Consider the following 19,732-nt stretch of genomic DNA (forward strand, 5'->3'; position numbering starts at 1 on the left):
GCTGCATTTTTCTGCATTGCAGGGGCCTGGATAGAGACCTCAAGGTCTCTATCAACTCTACCACTCTATTATTCTTTCATTCTGGTCCTGCAGAATTTCTAAAGCTAAGTAATCGAGATTGGAGTCCTATATGAGAAAAGGATTTAATAAAAATCATGTTTAAAACAGGCTTTGAGTTCAAATGTTTCCCTGGTTCTGATTCAGTTAGAGTTCTGTTGTTTTTCATGTTTTCTTCAGCGCATATGCTATGGGGCAGCTTTATGGTCTGGAGCACTGATCCCTGGATTATGGTTTGGTTGCACACTGTATGTATACTGTTGGACTCAGTGTAGTCTACTTACTCATTCTTCCAACTAGCTTTTCTCTTACATTCATCTGGACAGAAAAATCTTCTGCACTTCATGGTTTTGTCTGCAGGATGAACAAAGAACTAAAAGATCAGAAAAAGAGGAGTGAGAGGATGCCACAAGTATGCATGAGTGTGTGTTATATTGGAAAGCTTGGTTTTGGACTGTGTCTAGTTAGTGCCTTTCCTTTTTTAAAAAGATTGTTTTACGTTTTGACTGTGCAGAATGAGCAAAGTGGCAAAGCCAGCAGGAGTTGTATCTTTTTAAAAACTCTCTATGGGCACTTTGTGTGGACATCTTTTGTTTCTATATCCACTTTAGTGTTTGGATACTTGGTTTGGTGCTGCAGTATTCATAGTATTCATGTTTAGTTGTGTTGTGTTGTGTTGTGTTGTGTTGTGTTGTGTTTTGCAACTAGACATACTGGATAATGTCCATCTAGACACACACATAGTAGGCAACAGAAGCAGAAGGCCTGCCAACCCTCTTGAGCAAATATGGGCACAGCTATTGTTGGCATGGGGGGCATTTGGGGGTAGTGTATTGACACAGTTTTGTAATATGACTCTTCAAACATATGGGAACATAGGAAGCTGCTGTATATTGAGTCAGACCAGTGATCCACCTTGTTTAGCATTGTCTACACTGATTGGCAGTGGCTCTTCAGGTTTCAGGCAGAAGTCTTTCCCAGCCCTATCTAGAGATGCTGGGGATTGAACCTGGGACCTCAGCTGTTCCATCACAGAGCTATGGCCCTTCCCCTAGGACAGGCACAGGCAAACTCAGCCCTCCAGATGTTTTGTGACTACAACAACCATCATCCCTAGCTAACAGGACCAGTGGTCAGGGATGATGGGAGTTGTAGTCCCAAAACATCTGGAGGGCCGAGTTTGCCTTTGCCTGCCCTAGGATGTTGGGGATTAAAGTAAGATGTCCAGAAGGAAAGAAGCCTATGCTGTTGGGCTCCATCTCCATGTATACTATTCAGCCAGTGCAAACCCAATGAATGACTGTTGAAGCAGTGGTTTTAGGAGTGCACGTAATCTCCAGGCCATTGAAGAAGGACCTACAGTTTGTACAGGGAGGCTTGCATGGGGCCTTTGTTACATATTTTTAGGCTTCAGGTGAAAAAGTTTCTCTTCAGCCAAGCATTTGGCTGATTAACATTCTATGGCTTTTTAAATGCATTTGTTGGAGGTGGGTTATTGGTTTTGTTTGGTTTTTGTTTTATTGTGTATTTTGTATTCTCATTTTTTATTTTTCTGTTGGGAGCCTCCCTGGGATCTTTGGATGAAGGGCTGTATACAAAATTAATAAATATTAATAAAATAATAATTTGTATTGTGGGGACTTTTGCTAGGCCAATTTTTACTGGGAACATTAAGGAGCTCTGGGGGGTGGGAATCTTGAATGAAATTTCTCTTGACCATCCTATGGGAGTAATCATGTGATGTGCTAATCATTGTCATTGTAAAGGTATGTTAGATCAAGTAATGAACATGTATTAACATCAGGTTTAGATTTGGTGGATAATACATTTTTAAATTCCCAATAATGTTCATTCATAACTTTCCTACATAATCAGAATGTTTGGGCAGCTGAAATCAGACCACTGGATCTTCCAGCTCTCCTGTTTTTGTTTTAAGAATTCTTTCTTAAGGCCATAGATAGATGAATATAAACAATATCCTTTGCTAGCCTGCAGGTACTAGAATTAAGGAGTTGTAACTTAGAACTGTGATCACCTCATTAATGATAGTATAATTGACCATCACCATCCAACTCTTGACAGTACATAAGTTAACTAGTATTAATTTAAACTCCATGTAATAATGGTGCCAGTGGGATGCTTATTGTAGAGATAGAAATAACCACATTAGTAAAAGAGCAACTGCTCAGTATTTTACTGCATTAATGTCAATGCCCATTTAAATCAGTATACTGAGGTTTTCAAAAGGGAAGATGGTGACTCTTTAACCTGTGTAATAATGTACTACTGAAAAACCCCACTAGTAGAATTTTAGGGAAGAGTAAGATCTTGTGACCAAACAAAATGTTCTAAACACCACTTTGTTTTAGATTGTGCCCTTCAGTGATGAATCTATCATCTTATACTTGAGCTTAAGTAGGTATGCGCCACCCTCAGATTTGTGTTTCAGCATCACAAGGTTCATATTTTTTCTTCCCTGCTGAGGGAGGAAATATGCACCTGATAATGAAAGCCCTTTGTTACCTGCCCTCTTCTGTGTGCAGAGAGGACTTTAATTGCTCACCGATGTTGGCAGTTCATACCACCTTCATAGCAAGCTTGCCACCATTCTGTTTTTACTGGTATGTCATGATTCCTTAAAAGAGGGAGATGCCATTGATGCTGATGTATGTTCAGTATTCCCCCCCCCCCCCCACAGATATCATATTGAGAGTACAAATTAATGTTCAATGTTATCACCAGAGTTTTTCACTGCAGGGTCTGTTTTCCTCAGGCAGGCAGAATACTGGTGGAATCTGGTGGAAGTAGTAGCCAGTTTCTGGAGAAATAAGTGGCCACTTACCTAATTGGCATCAGTATTAAAGAGAGCCCAAAATAACCATTCATTGGAAGCAGCAAGCCCCACCCCCATCCTCAGCAAGAGTTAAGCCTGCTTATACATACAGCTTGGCTTCAGTCATTTTCTCCTACTTTGCAGCTGTCTGCAACAAGCAGCTTTAGTTACCTAACAATGTAGTTATTCTCTTGAATCTTTGTCTCTCCCACCCGCTTTGTTTGACCCCCACCCTTCTTGCATTTTCAATCAGGAATAAAGAATGGTTACTATTTACCTACCTGGTGTTTAGCATCCTGCAGAACTCACTGGAGAGAGTTCAAAGCAAAGTCAGCTTCCTTCCTTTCTCTTCTCTCTACCTATTGTCACTTTAAAGGTAAAGGTAAAGGTACCCCTGCCCGTACGGGCCAGTCGTGTCCGACTCTAGGGTTGTGCGCCCATCTCACTTAAGAGGCCGGGGGCCAGCGCTGTCCGGAGACACTTCCGGGTCACGTGGCCAGCGTGGCAAAGCTGCTCTGGCGAGCCAGCACCAGTGCAGCACACGGAAACGCCGTTTACCTTCCCGCTATAAAGCGGTACCTATTTATCTACTTGCACTTAGGGGTGCTTTCAAACTGCTAGGTGGGCAGGAGCTGGGACCGAAAGACAGAAGCTCACCCCGCCGCAGGGATTCGAACCGCCGACCATACGATCCGCAAGCCCTAGGCACTGAGGTTTTACCCACAGCGCCACCCGCGTCCCTTTAGTCTTTCATATAAATGTATGTATGTACGTTTGTGTGTGTTCATTCATCCTCTTTTTCTGGCCTTAATATGTCATCCCCAATGCTTAAACTGGCATGCAAGTGCACAATGTTTCAAGAAGCAGTTGCTAATGAGCCTTATTAGCACTAAAAGCCAGCCTGCTTGATTCTCATCTAATTGGCATCCAATATGAAACGTGGGGAAATCTCACTTTCAAAGGGAATTATTCTCTTATCAGGAGAGTTGGGCTATGTCATTTCCTTATTATCAGACACAGCAAAATGCTGGGAAACATTCATTTATACTGGAAATGAATAAAAGGGGTTGAATCAGGGGCGCCATCTGTGTGGGGGAGTTTAACCTGTTTCCTACCATGCCAACACCAGTCATTAAGAATCAAACCTTCTCCTAGCAACATTGGGCCATCCTAACTTATGTTTCTTGGTCACAGTATGAAAGGATTTTAGGTCCATCCCTGTGTATTAGGCCAAAACACATGCTATCAGGTTTAGTTCAGTCTCTAGAAGATTGTATGCTGCTTCTGTGTCCTTGATCCTGAAGTTCCTCTCCATATTTTGTCATTTCTTTCCTGTATGCCTTTCTCCTCCTCCTGGAGTTTATCCAAGACACAACCCTGCCATGATTTGACATTTGTGTTTTTGCAGCCATTGCTTCAACTTCACTCTGTAAATTAGCATTTTGTTAACATTGGCTCGTCCTGCTTTTGAGATGATTTTCGTCTGGCAATAGGTCCCAGCTTAACAGTTTCATCTCATAGCTACAGCACCATGCTTTTCAACCTAGTGGCCTTTAGGGGACCAAACATGAGTCTGAAGACTTTTTATTAGTGACTTGTGCCCTTTTCTTATTTCCTCCACATTTTTCTACACAGTAGAACATTTGGAATAATTAGCATTGAGGAACATGCTGTAGAAAGGTTACGTTTGGATTGGTCATATCACTTGATATTTCACAAAGGGTCTGTGAACAGAAATCTGGAATCCTGCGGTTTAGGAAGAATGCTCACTGCTCATACCATTGCGGGTTTGATATGACATAAACAACTAAATTCTACAGCCTTGTTGTGAGCATACTAAATAGAGTACTTTATAGTTGTCAAAATATTGGCAAGTTTTTGTCTAATAAGTTAAATCATGGTTCATTGGGCACAAGCTGCATTCACTGTTGGCTGTAATTGTCATTGGCTCACCCAAGCTGAGTTAGGTACTTCTTCCTCCTTGCAGAAAGCCCATTACTAGAAGCCAAGGAAGAATGGAACACTCGAGATAAATGTTAAAGGCCAGTAAGTAAGGGCAGAGCAAATGCTCTTAGAGCGTGGAAGCCAACATGATGCCCTCAAGATGCTTCTAGGCTACAAGTCCCAGCAGCTGCAGCCAGCAGGGCCAGTAGCCAGGGATGATGGGAGCTGTAGTCCAACAATATCAGGAGGACATTGTGTTGGTCATCCCTGTCTTAGAGTTTTAATCAACACTGTTGTCATACTGCTGCAACAGTAATGGCTAGAAAACTGCTGGAAGCCAAATTCTACCATTCATGGCACAATTGCTTTCATGCAATAAACTGAATCCCTGTGTCTGTCCTTAGGGCTTAGACCAGAACATCTGCAAGATCTGTGTTATGGTGAGAGGCGTATGCAGAGGGGAGCAACATCTGCGTATCACTGATGCACGTGCATCTTCCAGACAGCTTTTCCTGAGTTTTCAGAACAGACCAAGTTTCTTTAAGCAGTTTTGTGACATATCCATCTCAAATTGCCTCATCAGATACAGAGAACAGAGAAGAATGCCAATGCCAAATGAGCCACCTGGTTCCCAAGGTAGCTGCTGAAAGGGAAAGTTTAAAGTCACTCCCTTTCTCCCCATGGCTGTGTTTAGCATAAAAGTCAAAGGAAGCATAAAAGAAACAGGAAGACCCCGAATTTTGTCAGTTACAAAATAAGTATAGTTATGTAGTCTGGGAGATGTCACTTCTTTCTACACCTGGCTTGCAGATGGCTGTACTCCCAGTACATTGCTTAGGCGGAATGAGCCAAAGCTGAGTTGTTATCTGTATAACTGGCTTCCTGATTATTGCTTTCAAGGACTCTCTGTACACGTGCAATTGATGAACTAAATGGAAATCATTCAAAGACTAAAAATAAATTATCTTCAGCTTATTGCTCTCTCTCCCCCCACCCCATCTGTCTTGTTTTTCAGTCATGCCAAGCCGACCTTGTGAAGGACAATGGTCACAAATATTTCCTTTCTGTTTTGGCAGATCCCTACATGCCGGTAAGGTCAAATAATCAGTCTTCACCACCATCCCACCTCTCTGATTAGAACTTACGCTGGTTCACGTGCTCCACTTATGAGGCAGCCATGCTGTTGATTTTGTAGATGGTTAGAAGTTACACAAAGTTGTAACATGCAACTGTCCTGTTGATGAGTAGCATGGAGAAAATGGTTAGAGGACACTTTCTCCCTCTTCCTTAAAGGAATGAAATGGTTTGGCAGTATATTCAGGACAGACAAAAGGAAGTTATTTCTTCACACACTGCATTTGTGGACTTCATTTCCAAAGGCTTAGATTACTTTCAAAGGGGTTTAGATAAATTCATGGTCCATCAGTGGCTATTAACCATAATGACTAAATGAAACCTCCATGTTCAGAGGAGGTACGTCACTGAATACCAGTTATTGGTGGGGTGGGCATTATCTTCATTCACTGCTTTTTGGCTTCCCAGGGGAGGTCAGGTTGGCCACTGTTGGGAAATGAGAACCTGGGCTAGATAGACCTTTGATGTGGTCGAACAGGGCTACTCTTACGTTATTACAAGGTGGGGCACATAAATCAAAGAAGAATCTTAAATTGCACACCTTTTTCTTTTGCTCAGTATTAATTTCTTCTTGTGAAAGAAACCACAATAAATGAACTAAAGGGGTTATTTATTGTCAATAAATGTATTTTAAGCCTGTTAAAGAAAAATAATGTTGCAGTAAGGGCCCTGGTAGGTTTTTTTGTATTTTTTAAAAACTTCACTACTGTTGCTAGCATGAATCAGTCGGGCACTGTTCTCTTCTCTATTATTATTTTTGTAATTTTGCACTTAAGGGAAAATAAAATGTCATACAAAATAATTTCCAGTCTTCCCACACTGCATGTGAAATGTACTGTCTTTGGGAAATGTTTATATTGTTCTTTAAATGTATTGGAAGCACAGAGGGTATTTGACACATGGAGAGGTAGAGATGACAGAAAATTTTCAGAATTCTTTTAGAGAAGGATGCAAATCCTGTGCAACCTTTTTATTTTGTCTGAAACGTGTCTGTCTATTTGTTGTGGCAGACGTGTTTTGTAATTTAAAGTTAAAAGCACTTTCCACCTTTGTATCCTTAGAAAGCTTGAACCCACAGTTAAATGAATTTACATGCTTCTATTTGAAAGGGCAGTCATACAAGCAAATGAGATTAAGTCATTTTCATGGCCATTTTCATTATTTCATTTAATTTGGATTGTTAAGTTAGGGAGACCTTTGAGAACCCTCAGTGTCAAAAGAGGCAAGTTCCAGCAAGAAGGATTTTTTAATAATAATAATAATAATAATAATAATAATAATAATAATAATATCTTTACCTTGAAATATTCAAGGTAATATTATTATTTTATCTAATCCTCAATCTTTCGTGTGTGTTTTCAGGCTGAACATAGAACGATGACAGCTTTTATTCTGGCAGTGATTGTCAACAACTACAATACCGGGCAGGTGAGTAAAAGTTGAGGAATGGTGTGGATGGCTCTACATCTGACCTCCTTAATAATCTTGAATAAAAATGTTAGGGGCCTTACCCCATGCATCTATGCTGCTCTAAAAGAGTTGTTTTCCTTAGAATTGTTTTATCGGCAAATAACGCGTTAAAATATCATGCTCTGCCCTTTGTTATAGGAAGCCTGTCTTCAAGGGAACTTGATTGCCATTTGCCTGGAGCAGCTCAATGATCCACATCCTCTTCTGCGCCAGTGGGTGGCTATTTGCTTGGGGCGAATTTGGCAGAATTTTGACTCTGCAAGGTGGTGCGGTGTGAGGGACAGTGCCCATGAAAAGCTCTACAGCCTTCTCTCTGATCCAATCCCAGAGGTAATACAGCATCCAGTGGAGAGAGTGGTTCATGTGCTTGCCTAAGCTACCCAAAACAACCTCCCTATATTACTTGATCTGATCAGGGTACACAACACTAAACTTTGAAAGTATTCTTTCATTTTTTTAAAACAAATTATTGATGAAAGTATTTCTGTACCACCATGTAACATATGTGGGCAAGTGTACAGCAATTAAATATAAAACACCTTTTAAAACAATTCAAATAACCATTAAAGTGGCTGGCTAATGAAACAGCTGCAAATGCTGTTTAATTTATGAAGATCTTAACTAATAAGGCATGAACATGATTAAAAGAAATCTTAGTCAATTAATTTCATGAGTTTTGAGTGATTTATCTAGTAATTAATTCTATATATGGGTAAAAATAGTAATTCTGAAGGAAGCTTTCTTCATTGTAGCATATGTCATATTTTAATATATGTTCCCTTCTATGTAAGAGAAAAGACAGAATGCCTCTTTTAGAAGAACACTCACCACTTGTAGTTTTTATGAATACTTGTATTAGGCAACATCCAGTGATGTCTGCCTTCTTATGCAATGGAAATCTGTTGGTGCAATAGAACCTCTGGTCTTTGTCTCCCTGTACATGCCCACAATCCACTCCAGAGGATTTCTCAGTTTTCTGGAGCTGATTTTGCAGATTGGGGGGATTGTAAGAGAAGGAGAAGCCCATGAATACCTGCCCAGTTAATTTATTTGATTAAAGCTTATACTAACTTATTACTCTATTAACTATTGCAGCTTTCAGCTGATGTGTTGAGGGTCTACTGGCCATGTGAAAAAAACATAGTTCTCATATGTCTGCATTTACTTACTAGATGTGTCCTTAATGTTGGGAGTCCTTTCCAATAGGATGGATATGTTATCTTATGACATCTTTGCATTAAAACATGCAAGTGACAAAGTGTATGCTAAGAGTTTAAGTTGGACAGAGATTATTTATGTTTCTTTTTCAGGTTCGCTGTGCTGCAGTCTTTGCCCTTGGCACCTTTGTAGGCAATTCGGCTGAGCGGACAGATCATTCTACCACTATTGATCACAACGTTGCCATGATGCTGGCTCAGCTCATCAACGATGGAAGTCCCATGGTCCGAAAGGTATAGCATGGGGTTGGGAGGGGTAGGTGCTAGAGCCCCTGTGTGAGTGCTCAGCTTGTTAGTCCTGTCTGCACGGACTTTTATAGTTCATTGCAGCTGTTCAAAACTTTGATTTACTGAAAACAGGGAAAACCCATAGCTCAGTGATAATGCACATCCTTTGCATGCAGAATGTTCCAGTTTTAACCTCCAGCCTATTCCAATTAGCAGAGCTGTGGGTCTCACTGCCTGAGACCTCAGAGAACCTCTGACAATCAGAGTAAACGATACTGGACGAAATGGACCAATGATCAGATTCCTTATTCAGCAGCTTCATCCTATGTTTATATGATCTGTTCAGACTGTCCCTTAGCAATTTGTGCTTAGGTTTCCTTTTTCCTCCCTTGAGCAGGTCATGAACATGTGAGGCCCTGAATGACAACAGCTTTAAAACATTACAAAGTGAATCCTTGCACCCATGACTATTGCCAAACATTAAATGGCAAAAGACGCATAGTCTTCAGAAATAGCCCAATAACTATTTCATGTATTGAAGAGAAAACCCAGGTTAAAATATAAGATCAGCTGTGGACTCACTGTAAGCCTCAGTTTGATAACGTGGAAATAATAGTGGCATGCCTTCAAGATAAATTATTTTAGCTCCAAAGTGATGTGTTAATTGCAAACAATAATAAAATATTGCTAAGTTTCCCCCTTTCTCATTATAAATTCCGCAGGGATTCTTCAGGTCAGGGGAAACTACTTAATGTCTGTTCTATTGAAATACAATTCTAAAACCGGGCATTTGAGTTGTTTTTGTACAGTGTATTATAATCGCAGGGTAATTTAGGATTCCCAGATGTCTAAATCTAGCCCTCTTATTCCACAACATGTTGGGTGTCCGTCCGGTATGGACTCTGCAGAAAAAGAGCACCATTATAAGACCTTAGCTCTGAAATTCTGTTTTGGCAGCATTACGCAATAAAGAAAACATGGCATGTCCGCAAACTGGCACTCTCTAGGCCATTCTTTGAGTGATTCATGAGGATGAATATGCATACTTTGTGTACATGTGGTAGTGGCAATGGCTATCTGTCCTAAAAATTTGCTTTGTTTTTTGGAATTGGCTTTTGTTTGTGGTTTGCACACTTCTGCTTCTGCAGGCAAGTCTTCTTAGATCTTTGTGCCAGTAGAATCCTTACAGTAATTTGATAACACAGCAGGCTTCCCATTTTACCTCCCACGTGGCCACTTCTCATTGGTTTCTCCTTGTTTTAACATCTTGTCTTCATCAGAATGGTTTGGGGGGGGGGTGATAGTTAGCCAATGTGAATCTTTGGCTGCTGAGACTGCTTCATCATATGTAAGCAAGTGCCATTTCCTCAATGCGAGAAATAGGGAAAGGTTTTGCACTCCTGCAGGTCTTACTGGCTCTCTGTTTGTTGGTGATTTCTTTGAATCACAAGCCCTGTCGTGTCAATCGTTTTGTCTCTCCGTTTCCTGAGAGGCTTACGTAAATTTCAGTTTTCACTCGCCTTTCTGTTTTCAGCCTGAATAATAACATTGTTCTGCTTTTCTCCCTGTCCTGGGGGAAATAAAATTAACTTCATCACCCAGAGTGTGATAAAGAACACTTGCTGCAAGAGGTGGTATAGGGTCAGTGGGGGGAGTTGACCTTGAATTGAGGGCATACACGCCATGGATCCCTTTACCATCCCAGCTCCCGGGGGCCATCACTCTGAAACACAAAATGCTTTTTCTTGTCTGACCTGAACGTCAGGCTGCTTCATTTTGCCCAGTGGGGCCAGGCATGAGGCCTTTATCAATATGGCATTTCATTTGCTGTACAGTATGAGAAATCCCTTTGCAACAGAAAAAGGGCATTGCATAACAAAATAATGAAAGACCAGGCATTAGAAAAGGATTATTTTAGACCTGGCACCATATCCATCATTGAAAAGTGTGCTGCTGAATGCCAAAGGAAAGTGATATCTGTCAGCAGAGAGCTGTCAGGCTTGTATGTCACTACTTTCATTTTGGAGCTGCTGCATAAAAAAAAAGAGGACAGGGAAATGAGATTAGCTGGCCTGGCCTCTCTCTCTAAGACCTCAACACTTTGCAGAATTTCTTGATGCTCTTGCTACTTCCTCCCGAAACAGAAGCCACGTTTTGTCTCTGTAGTCCTTTCCTATTTATCACCCTTTTGATAGCAGAGTCTTACATTACAATCTACCAAATTAAATATGAAATATTAATTTGTTACTGGAAACAAGAAGTATGTGGCAGCCCTCCGAGAGGAAGAAGGATGAGTTTTGCAAGTGCAGTAGGGAAACAGGACAGTTCTATTCAGCAAAGAGCTTTCCATAATGGGTTGGTGGGGAGAGGGCTGAGATGAAACAATAGTCCCTTGAAGATTGTTTTTCCTAACCTCCCACTTTAGAGCAGTAGCACATCAGTCACTTGATAGCACTGAGAAGCATTGTGACCAGAGCTTCCTGCCTAGTCTTGTCAAATTTATCATAGGCAAAATGCATTTCATCTTTTCTAGCCTCTGTTTGGGTAAATAGGACATTAATAGTACTGTGTAGGGTTATTTAGAAAATGCCTTGGTAGGTTTCTGATCCTTCTGCACACATGACTAAACAACAATAAGAGACTTTGGTAGAATAAATAAAATTCTGTGCTAGTCTTGCAGAATTCAAGATTTTCCACCAAGAAATCTTTGCCTTTTTCACAAACAATAAGTAGCAGGTTGTGTTCCCCCTAAACCACCAAGGTTCTGCTTGCCCAATGTCAGATTTGATTTCTTTTTTGAGCTGACTGTGAACCACAGTGAACAGTTATGCATTTCTAACAGGGCATCATGCTATTTCTGTAACTCTTGGAATCATCATAGAAAAGGTTGGCAAGGCTTTAAGGTCTGGACCATGACCCAGGAGGTCACACAAGAACCTTGCCCTTTTTATGATTCATTATGTCCTACAGAGGAGCTTGAATGGACCAGAGAAGAATGGCACAATGTTCTCCCTTCCCCTTCAGTTCTTCCAGTAGCAGTAGATCAGTTTGACAATTCTCGGCTGCATCAAAAAGTTAGAGAGTAGCCAATAATGAAAGATCTTTCGTTGCAAAGAATTCACTTTGGAGTCAAATGTTCCAGCTTTCTTAAGATCGTCACACTAAAGTGAAGGAAAAATCAATGCTTCACAAAGCCAAGTATAAAAAGTGCCCTCGTCCCCACTTGAGGTGACAAATGGGTATTAATTTTGTCAGAAGGCTGCTTTCACAGGGACTTAATTCTCTAGCTTGCTTTATTTAAACTTGCTCACAAAATAGACCTCCAGATATAGGTATATAAATTCAATAAATAATAATAATAAAAAGAATAAATAATAATTTAGAATCTTTCCGCTGCATTTTCACAAAAGGGAACTTTGTAAAGTACTGCTATATGCTATTTTGAGGATTGATAATATTTGCTGTTGGTACTTTAAAGTCAAAATGTTCAACCCAATGAATGATTGCAGGAGGGATGGGGAGCCTGTCACAGCCCAGATGTTGTTGGATTCCAATTCCCATCAGTCCCACCAGTATAGCCAATGGTCAGGGACGGCAGGAGTCGTAGTAACAGGTCCTCCTCCCTGCTTTACAAGATACACTGAGCTGTGAACAGAATGTTTCAATAGCACTCTTGCTCCTGGACTAGGTAGGTTAAATTCAGAAATATATTGGCTTAACCTTAGAATTTGGAGTGGAGATTACTGCATCAATTTGTTTATTTGCCTTCAAGACTCGAAACATTGTTCTTTGAGTAGTCCTGGAATGTTGACTTGCAGATGGGTGTCTGCTTTTCCGTTATATTATCAGGTGAATGAGATCTTCCCTGGTTTTTTGCAGTGATTCAAGTTCTTTGCTGTCAGTTATTTCACATGCACACAGTGTTCAGAGGTCTGTTTTTCCTCCATTGCCCTCTCCCTAGGAGTTGGTGGTTGCACTGAGTCACCTTGTGGTCCAGTATGAAAGCAATTTCTGCACTGTTGCCTTGCAGTTTATGGAAGAAGAAAAGAACTATGCACTGCCATCACCAGCTGCTCCAGGTAATACATCATTTTCTTTATTAAAAAATTATAATAAAACTGTGGAAGGTAATTCTATAAGGGAGGGCAGTTTATTGGCTAAATCACATATTTTTGGCAACCCTTCCCCCCCCAAAAAACTGATTTTGTGTGTGAAGGTCAAATGAGGGCTTCATATTGGCTCCATTTACACATCATGGTAGATTAAAGATTTATTGTGGAAGGACTTCACTTCTCCCCTAGCACAAGCAGGAGCAACAAACCACAGTCCCTGCTTTAGCATTACATCCAAACGAGGAGTCATGGTTTGTTTTATTCTAAGCAAACTTTGATATGAAGCTAGGGTTTATTCTTATTGTGACATGTGGACTGGGTCAGTGTTTTCTATCGCTTCTCCTCTTCTCTTCCTTCTCTTTGTACATTCTTCTTAATTTGGGAAATACAGAAATCTGGATAAATTGTTGCTGGCCTTTTATCTCGTGAAATGTCATCTTAAATATTAAATATCCTGGATAATCTCTGGGGGCTTGGGAACCTCTCCTGTCAGATAATTTAGATGAAAATACAGTTGTCTCCCTGCAATGAGTAATTCAATAGCGCCTTTGTCTGAAAGAGTGGATTATATTAAAAAATATGAAAACCTACTCTCCCATTCCCTTGTCTTTCTTGTTGCCGTTGAATAAAATAATAACGTGTTTACTCAGGATAAATTAAAGCTGTTATGTAAATAAAATGCACAAGAAGCATCTTATCTACGGCATCAAGACCCAGCTATATCTGGCACAGAATATCTAAAGCTTTTATACAGCACAAATGCTTCTTGGATCTCTCTTAAGGAGGAAAACAGTTGAAATGCCAGGCTCTCATAGTATACTGTAACTCCTGCAGCTAAGCATTTGGCCGGGGGCGGGAGGACCCTAAACTTTGGTTGACCTTTTGTTACAGAAAAGTTAACTAGCCTCACACCTCACCATCACACCCCGCCACATTCCTTTAAATTGGATTGTCATGTTAGTCCCATTAGAGTTAATGGAGCCTGCACAGCACTTGGTCAGCAAAGTCTAAAATGAACAGATAGAAACAGTAACTCAGATTTAGGTCTTGTTTGCAGGAGGATGTATTCTCCTAATGCCAAAGTAGGGTACTTGCAGTAGTTAGTTTTCGTCTCCATTTATGGACTACCAAGGCCTAGCCCAACTTTGTATAATATTAGGCCACAATCATGCTAAAAACAGAAAGTTGTGATCCTTTTCCTGGGTGTTAGGAGAATGGGGTAGGAAATGAATAACAATATTGTCTCCATAGAAGGTGGAAGCCTGACTCCAGTGCGAGACAGTCCCTGCACACCAAAACTCCGTTCTGTCAGCTCCTACGGGAATATAAGAGCAGTCACGACAGTAAGGAATTTGAATAAGTCTCTGCAGAATCTCAGTTTGAATGAAGAATGTAAGTTTGCTTTTCAGGATTCTCTTATCATTTATTCTTTGCATGCATGTATGCAAAGCTTACTCATATGATTGCTTCCAACCACAGCAATAATGAACCGACTCAGTGCCTATAAAAGTTTGGACGGCATACCTAAGTGACGTGATGCAGGATTAGATCCGGAAAACATGAATGGAAGAGAATTCACAGAAGAGCACTTTCCCGCCTCCTCTCACTCTCCTTCCACTGCCGCCCCATGTTAAAGGCCAATTAAGAGGGTCAGGGAATCCTCCAAAACAAGGTTGGAAGGGGCGTGGGAGGTGCTGAAAGGGGACAGGGAAGTTCACATGATGCTTCCATGTGATTTGGGATGATTTCCCTCTCCTCTAGAAATGCACCCATCACATTCTAGAGGGTCCTCTGACCCTCAGGATTAGCTTTTTGCAAGTGCAAGATGGAAGAATAGCACAGTAAGCCCCCTTCTGCTTGCAATTTCCAGTGTACTCAGTTTTTTTTTAAAGAGATATTAAACTAGCCTGTCTTTATATCTTGGGGTTGCTCTTCCCATAACTTGAGTAGTGGTTCCTAATTAGCGCTGTACTGCAGACACCCTCTTTTTCAAAAGCCAAGCCATGGACCTTTGAAAATGTTGACATCTCTGTGGTAGTTTTGGATATGTTATTGGTGCCACCATACCCTCTAGTGCAAAACAGGGACGTGCTCACGTGTGAGTCATGTGACCAATGCAAGAGCACAGCACCAAAAAGCACATTTTTTGAGTGCTGTGCTCTTGCATGAGAGCACGGCCCCCCAAAATGGAATGTCCCAGACATCCCATTGGTGGGTATGTTGGTGGGTATGTGTGATGAACCTCCTATGTGGGCCCCCTGGGGTCTGCAGGCCACCAAGTGGGAACCACTGCTCTAGAGCAAGATTTTCCGCAGCCGCCAATACTGACACCATGTGGTTGATGCAATCATGCAGGAAATGAATGAAGACCTGGTGGTCAAGAAAAGGGCCTAGGAGTGAAAAAGAAGTTTACGAGGCATAATGCCAAAAAATTGAGAGCTTTGAGCCTCAGAAATATAGGCACAGGCATTTACAGAGTACATCTCCCTTCCCAATGATGAATCTCTATATTTAATAAGATAATTTTACAATACATCAATTTTATGATTTATGGTCATGGTGATGGATGATTAAGAAATGTTAATCATATATTGATATTTCTTGACTTTATTTCATTTACGTTCCTAAGAATTTGGGTTGGAGTCAATGACAACTTTATTGGCACATCGAGGGGTCAATGTACTCGGAAGTTTGGGAAGTCCTGCTGTACACTATACTCCAAGGAATACTGTCCTTGCACACTTGCTTCTCTCAATGTTTCTGTACTTATTCTTTGTCTTCAACAGCTGGGAGCTCTGTTGCCTTTTCCCCTGGGAACTTGAGCACCAGCAGCAGTGCCAGTAGCACCTTGGGCAGTCCTGAAAACGAAGAGTATATCCTGTCTTTTGAGACCATTGACAAGATGAGAAGAGTCAGCTCCTACTCGTCACTGAATTCACTGATAGGTGAGCCTGCACATTTCCAAGCCGCCTCATCTCTATTCTGCAGAGTATGGTAGGAAAGCTTTGAGGAGGAGTTCTTTGTAATGGAACATAGGCTCTTAATGTGAGTGGACAGCAACCTGACAAAAGGAGATGGGAAATTTGTTTGAAGTTTTTTGTGTGGATGCAGAACAATGACACAGCTGCATTTGTGTGTGAGAGTGTGCCAGCTTTTTGAAAGGGGATGATGCATTTTCCATGGTTAACAATCCCAGCAAAAGAACCAAATGTTGATTGGAATTTGCAGCTGCTTCCAGCGTTCTTACCTAGAAAACTGGGTGTTTATATTTGACTTTAGTTTTGATGCACTGCCTTGTTGATAGTAACACCTATGTTGGCTAAAATATACTAGAGCAGAGCTTTCCAAATTGTGTGTCACAACACATTAGTGTTTTGGCTGCAGTGTGTAGGTGTATTGCACAATGTGTGTCCGTATCTCTTAAAAGGCATTAGTTTAACCTCTGGTTTGCTAGTAAAACTGAATTACTATGTCGCAAAATGATGCATGTCTAGGAAGCGTGTCACCAACATGAAAAGTTTGGAAAGCTCTGTACTAGAGAGTGGGGCTGACTGTTACTTCAGTTTCTGTTGCCCTGTTTTCTAGGGCTTATGGAGAACTCTATATGAAGCCAGTTGTATTCATGTTTCAGTCTGAATCTGTGCATCAGTTAACTAAGTGATCCATGGAGCTTGTGCAAAGATGAGCGGGGATTGGGATGGAGACAGGATTCTTGTACCTTGCTTTCTTATTTCTCCTCCACTACCATTACAACCTTCCCTCTTACACCCACCTCACCTCATTTCCAGTCTTTGTCTGGGCAGGACAGGAAAGCACCCAACTAGAACAACTGCTCCTTTTGCATCATAATGGACATGGTTTACTCATGTTCCACAGGCATTTCCTCCACACTTAGCTTCTGTGTTTATGTGGAGGTGAAAAAGGGGAGATAGGTCAAACCACCCAGATCAGGAAAGAAAAGTGCTACTGGGTTGGCCCTGCCCTAGTTTCAGTACCTGGCATCTCCTGTTATAAGGCTGAGTTGTAAAACTTGAGGCCTTGGGAAACAATGGGCTAGATGGGCAAACAGTCTGACCCAGGTGTAAGGCTGTTTTCCATGTCTGTTTTCTTATAAGAATAGCATGGCAGGATTACAGTGCTTTGGTTCCTGTAGGATTGTTTGTTTGTTGTAGCTAAATTACTAAGGCTTGCTATGTTAATCATCCCAGTCCCAAGACTAAAGTAATGTAGATTTTTAAGGAAGAGTGAATTGGTCGGATATTAAACTCACACAGACCGTTCCAGAGCATAAAGCACAATATTGCTCCTAGACTATGATTCTAACTAATCATCGATTGCATTGAGATGATGACAAATGGTCACACAGCCATTGAAATTTGGCTACATGATAACATTGCAAAGCCAAGTAAGCGAGGACAGGAAATATTTCCATTGCCTTTGTGCTTATTTGGAGCCCTGCCCGCTGAAAAGGCATAGTTTTTGAAGGGGGATAAGAGTTTCTCTAAAAAGTGCCCCCCCCCACTTTAGCTCAGCCCCGTAAAATGGCCCACTGTTTCAGTTCCTGTGGGTATTTCTCCATAGTCTTCTGCTAATGTAAAGAGGTGCATATTTTGTTATTTACATGTGTCTTAAAAGAGTTTTAGAGCACAGCTGAAAAACATAGCCCAGGAATGAGATGAGTGAGAGCATCTTGAAGCACAAAAGCAGCTCTCTAGTGCCTTCCTCATTCATATTCAGACAGGAACAGCTCATATCCAGCTGTAAACGACATAGCTTATGGAAGTGTTTAAAATTCATAACTTACACGGAATCCCATTACTTTCAGCACTTACCTCTTTAAGGCCAGGGTTTTTCTTCTTCCTCCATGATTTCTTTTTTCTCCTCCTTCCTTTTTCAAATGCATCTTCCAGCCTTGCCTCTGCTGCATCCTAAAGGAAATGGTAAAAAAAAAAAAAAGGAAACCTGAACTTGGTCCATAGGTTTGCGCTTGAGTTGACCTGAATGGCAGATTATGTAAACTTTCGGAATCTTGTCAACTCCAACCCATTCTCTCCTGTTTAAATTTCTTCTCAATTACACTGGGCAGGAGGGGGATAACCTGTTCAGGACCAAAGGCCACAATAAGAATTTCATGAGCTAGATGGACTCAGACCACTTACACATAATTGACACTAACATTGTAAGATTATTATGGATTTCTAGGCAATGAAAAGTTGCACTTTCTTTGTGACACCATTTGTGTAGTTGGCAGTGTACTGTTTAGGGTAGACTATGAGCTCATTTTGGGTGATGAACAAGGTCTAGAGGAGACTGGCTTGGGATATGAGGCAGTATTGAGAAGCAAGAAGCAAGCATAGACTCCTGGGTATCTGTGGCTGGATCAGGTTGTTCACAGTACCCAATAGCTCCCTAGGCAAACTCCCAGGGAAGAGGGATGTTGTCTAACAAGAGTCTTAGCCCATCGAAATAGGCCCAAGCTCTAACCTCTTAACGGAGGGCAAGTAACTTGGAGCATGGCACTCCATTGTTGTCAAGTGGGCTTCCAGGTATGTTATCTCTGTTGAGAGCCTTAATGGAAGTGAAGGTTATGGGTGGTTGGTGCGGTGATGGAGTTTTGGATCCTTTCTTGAGATGGGCCAGTGTTTGGCTCTGTATAGGGCACCTTCATGGATTCAGTTAGCTTTTTTTAGCTCATGGCAAGTAGCTGACTAGCCTAGACTAATTCTCAGGTCAGCCGTAGAGTCCTTTCAGCATATGAAGAGTGGGGAAAGGCAATATTGAACAAGTAATAATTTATGCATAGAGAGGGGCAGGATGGAGATAAAAGCATGTGAGGAATGGCTCCATAGCTCCATAGTAAAGCACATGGTTTGCATGCATCTGTTCTCAGGTTTCTTCCCTGGCATCTCCGGTTCAAAGCGTCTCAGGCAAAAAGACTGAGAAAGCCCTCTACCCGAGACCTCAGTGAACCGCTGCCATGCAAAGTAGACAATACTGGGTTAGACAGAGCGGTAGTCTTCTGACTCCATATAAGGAAGTTTCATATGTTCAAAGCCTTTTGATGCTTTCGTGCATGGGGCCTTTTCTCTCAGTTGCAATCTGTTTATTATCATTTCTTAATATGCACCTTTTGTTATGCTGCTAAATGTGAAATTTATTGTTATTTCATAGCAGTTGGTGGGGTGGGGTGAATCCAACCCTCCTGACCCTGACATCACAGCTGAATGCTGCAACGAATTAGAATTTTGCAACAGTCTGCTGTAAAATAAATATCCTTAGAATTATATAATTCTGAGCTCAGGAACTTATTTAGAGCCCCAGAACTGAACTGAGCTCACAATAAATCTACACCAAAATCAATTTTGGTTACACCCACACCCACCCACACAGACACACACCCCTTTCCAGCTTTCTTCATTCTTTCAACATAGTTTAAGGGCAAGGAGTCAATTTGTTGTCATCTTTGTAAAACAGCTGGGGGTCAGAAATCTGTGTTGATCTACTTCAAATCACACAGTGATCTACCATTAGATCCTGATCTGTCTTCTGCTCACCCTGTTCTAGCACAATAGGCATAAATTCGCTTCTCCTCTGGAAATGCATGCATTTTAACAATCCTCTCCCCCACCCCACTTCCAGTCTATGTGAGGCCATAGCACTCCCATAAGTGGGTCAGGCTGAGGCATTTTGCTTCTCTAGAACACTGCAACTCCACCAAATTTTGTGCTTAGGTCTAC

The 19,732-nt window shown here is 41.3% G+C and overlaps 1 protein-coding gene across 2 annotated transcripts in view; it reads left to right on the plus strand.

Annotated features, from left to right (window-relative positions):
- The window catches only part of RPTOR (regulatory associated protein of MTOR complex 1), a 298,685-nt gene that overhangs the window by 212,159 nt on the left and 66,794 nt on the right, over positions 1 to 19,732 (plus strand). For both annotated transcript variants that reach the window (XM_083427285.1, XM_083427286.1), the window contains exons 14-20: positions 5,850 to 5,924; positions 7,331 to 7,396; positions 7,577 to 7,768; positions 8,749 to 8,889; positions 12,845 to 12,962; positions 14,247 to 14,387; positions 15,782 to 15,940. In XM_083427285.1, coding sequence (XP_083283411.1) covers positions 5,850 to 5,924; positions 7,331 to 7,396; positions 7,577 to 7,768; positions 8,749 to 8,889; positions 12,845 to 12,962; positions 14,247 to 14,387; positions 15,782 to 15,940 — 892 coding nt within the window. The remainder of the gene's footprint in view (positions 1 to 5,849; positions 5,925 to 7,330; positions 7,397 to 7,576; positions 7,769 to 8,748; positions 8,890 to 12,844; positions 12,963 to 14,246; positions 14,388 to 15,781; positions 15,941 to 19,732) is intronic.

This window comes from Podarcis tiliguerta (genome assembly GCF_965153285.1).
Source record: "Podarcis tiliguerta genome assembly, chromosome: 2".
Taxonomy (NCBI): Eukaryota; Metazoa; Chordata; class Lepidosauria; order Squamata; family Lacertidae; genus Podarcis; species Podarcis tiliguerta.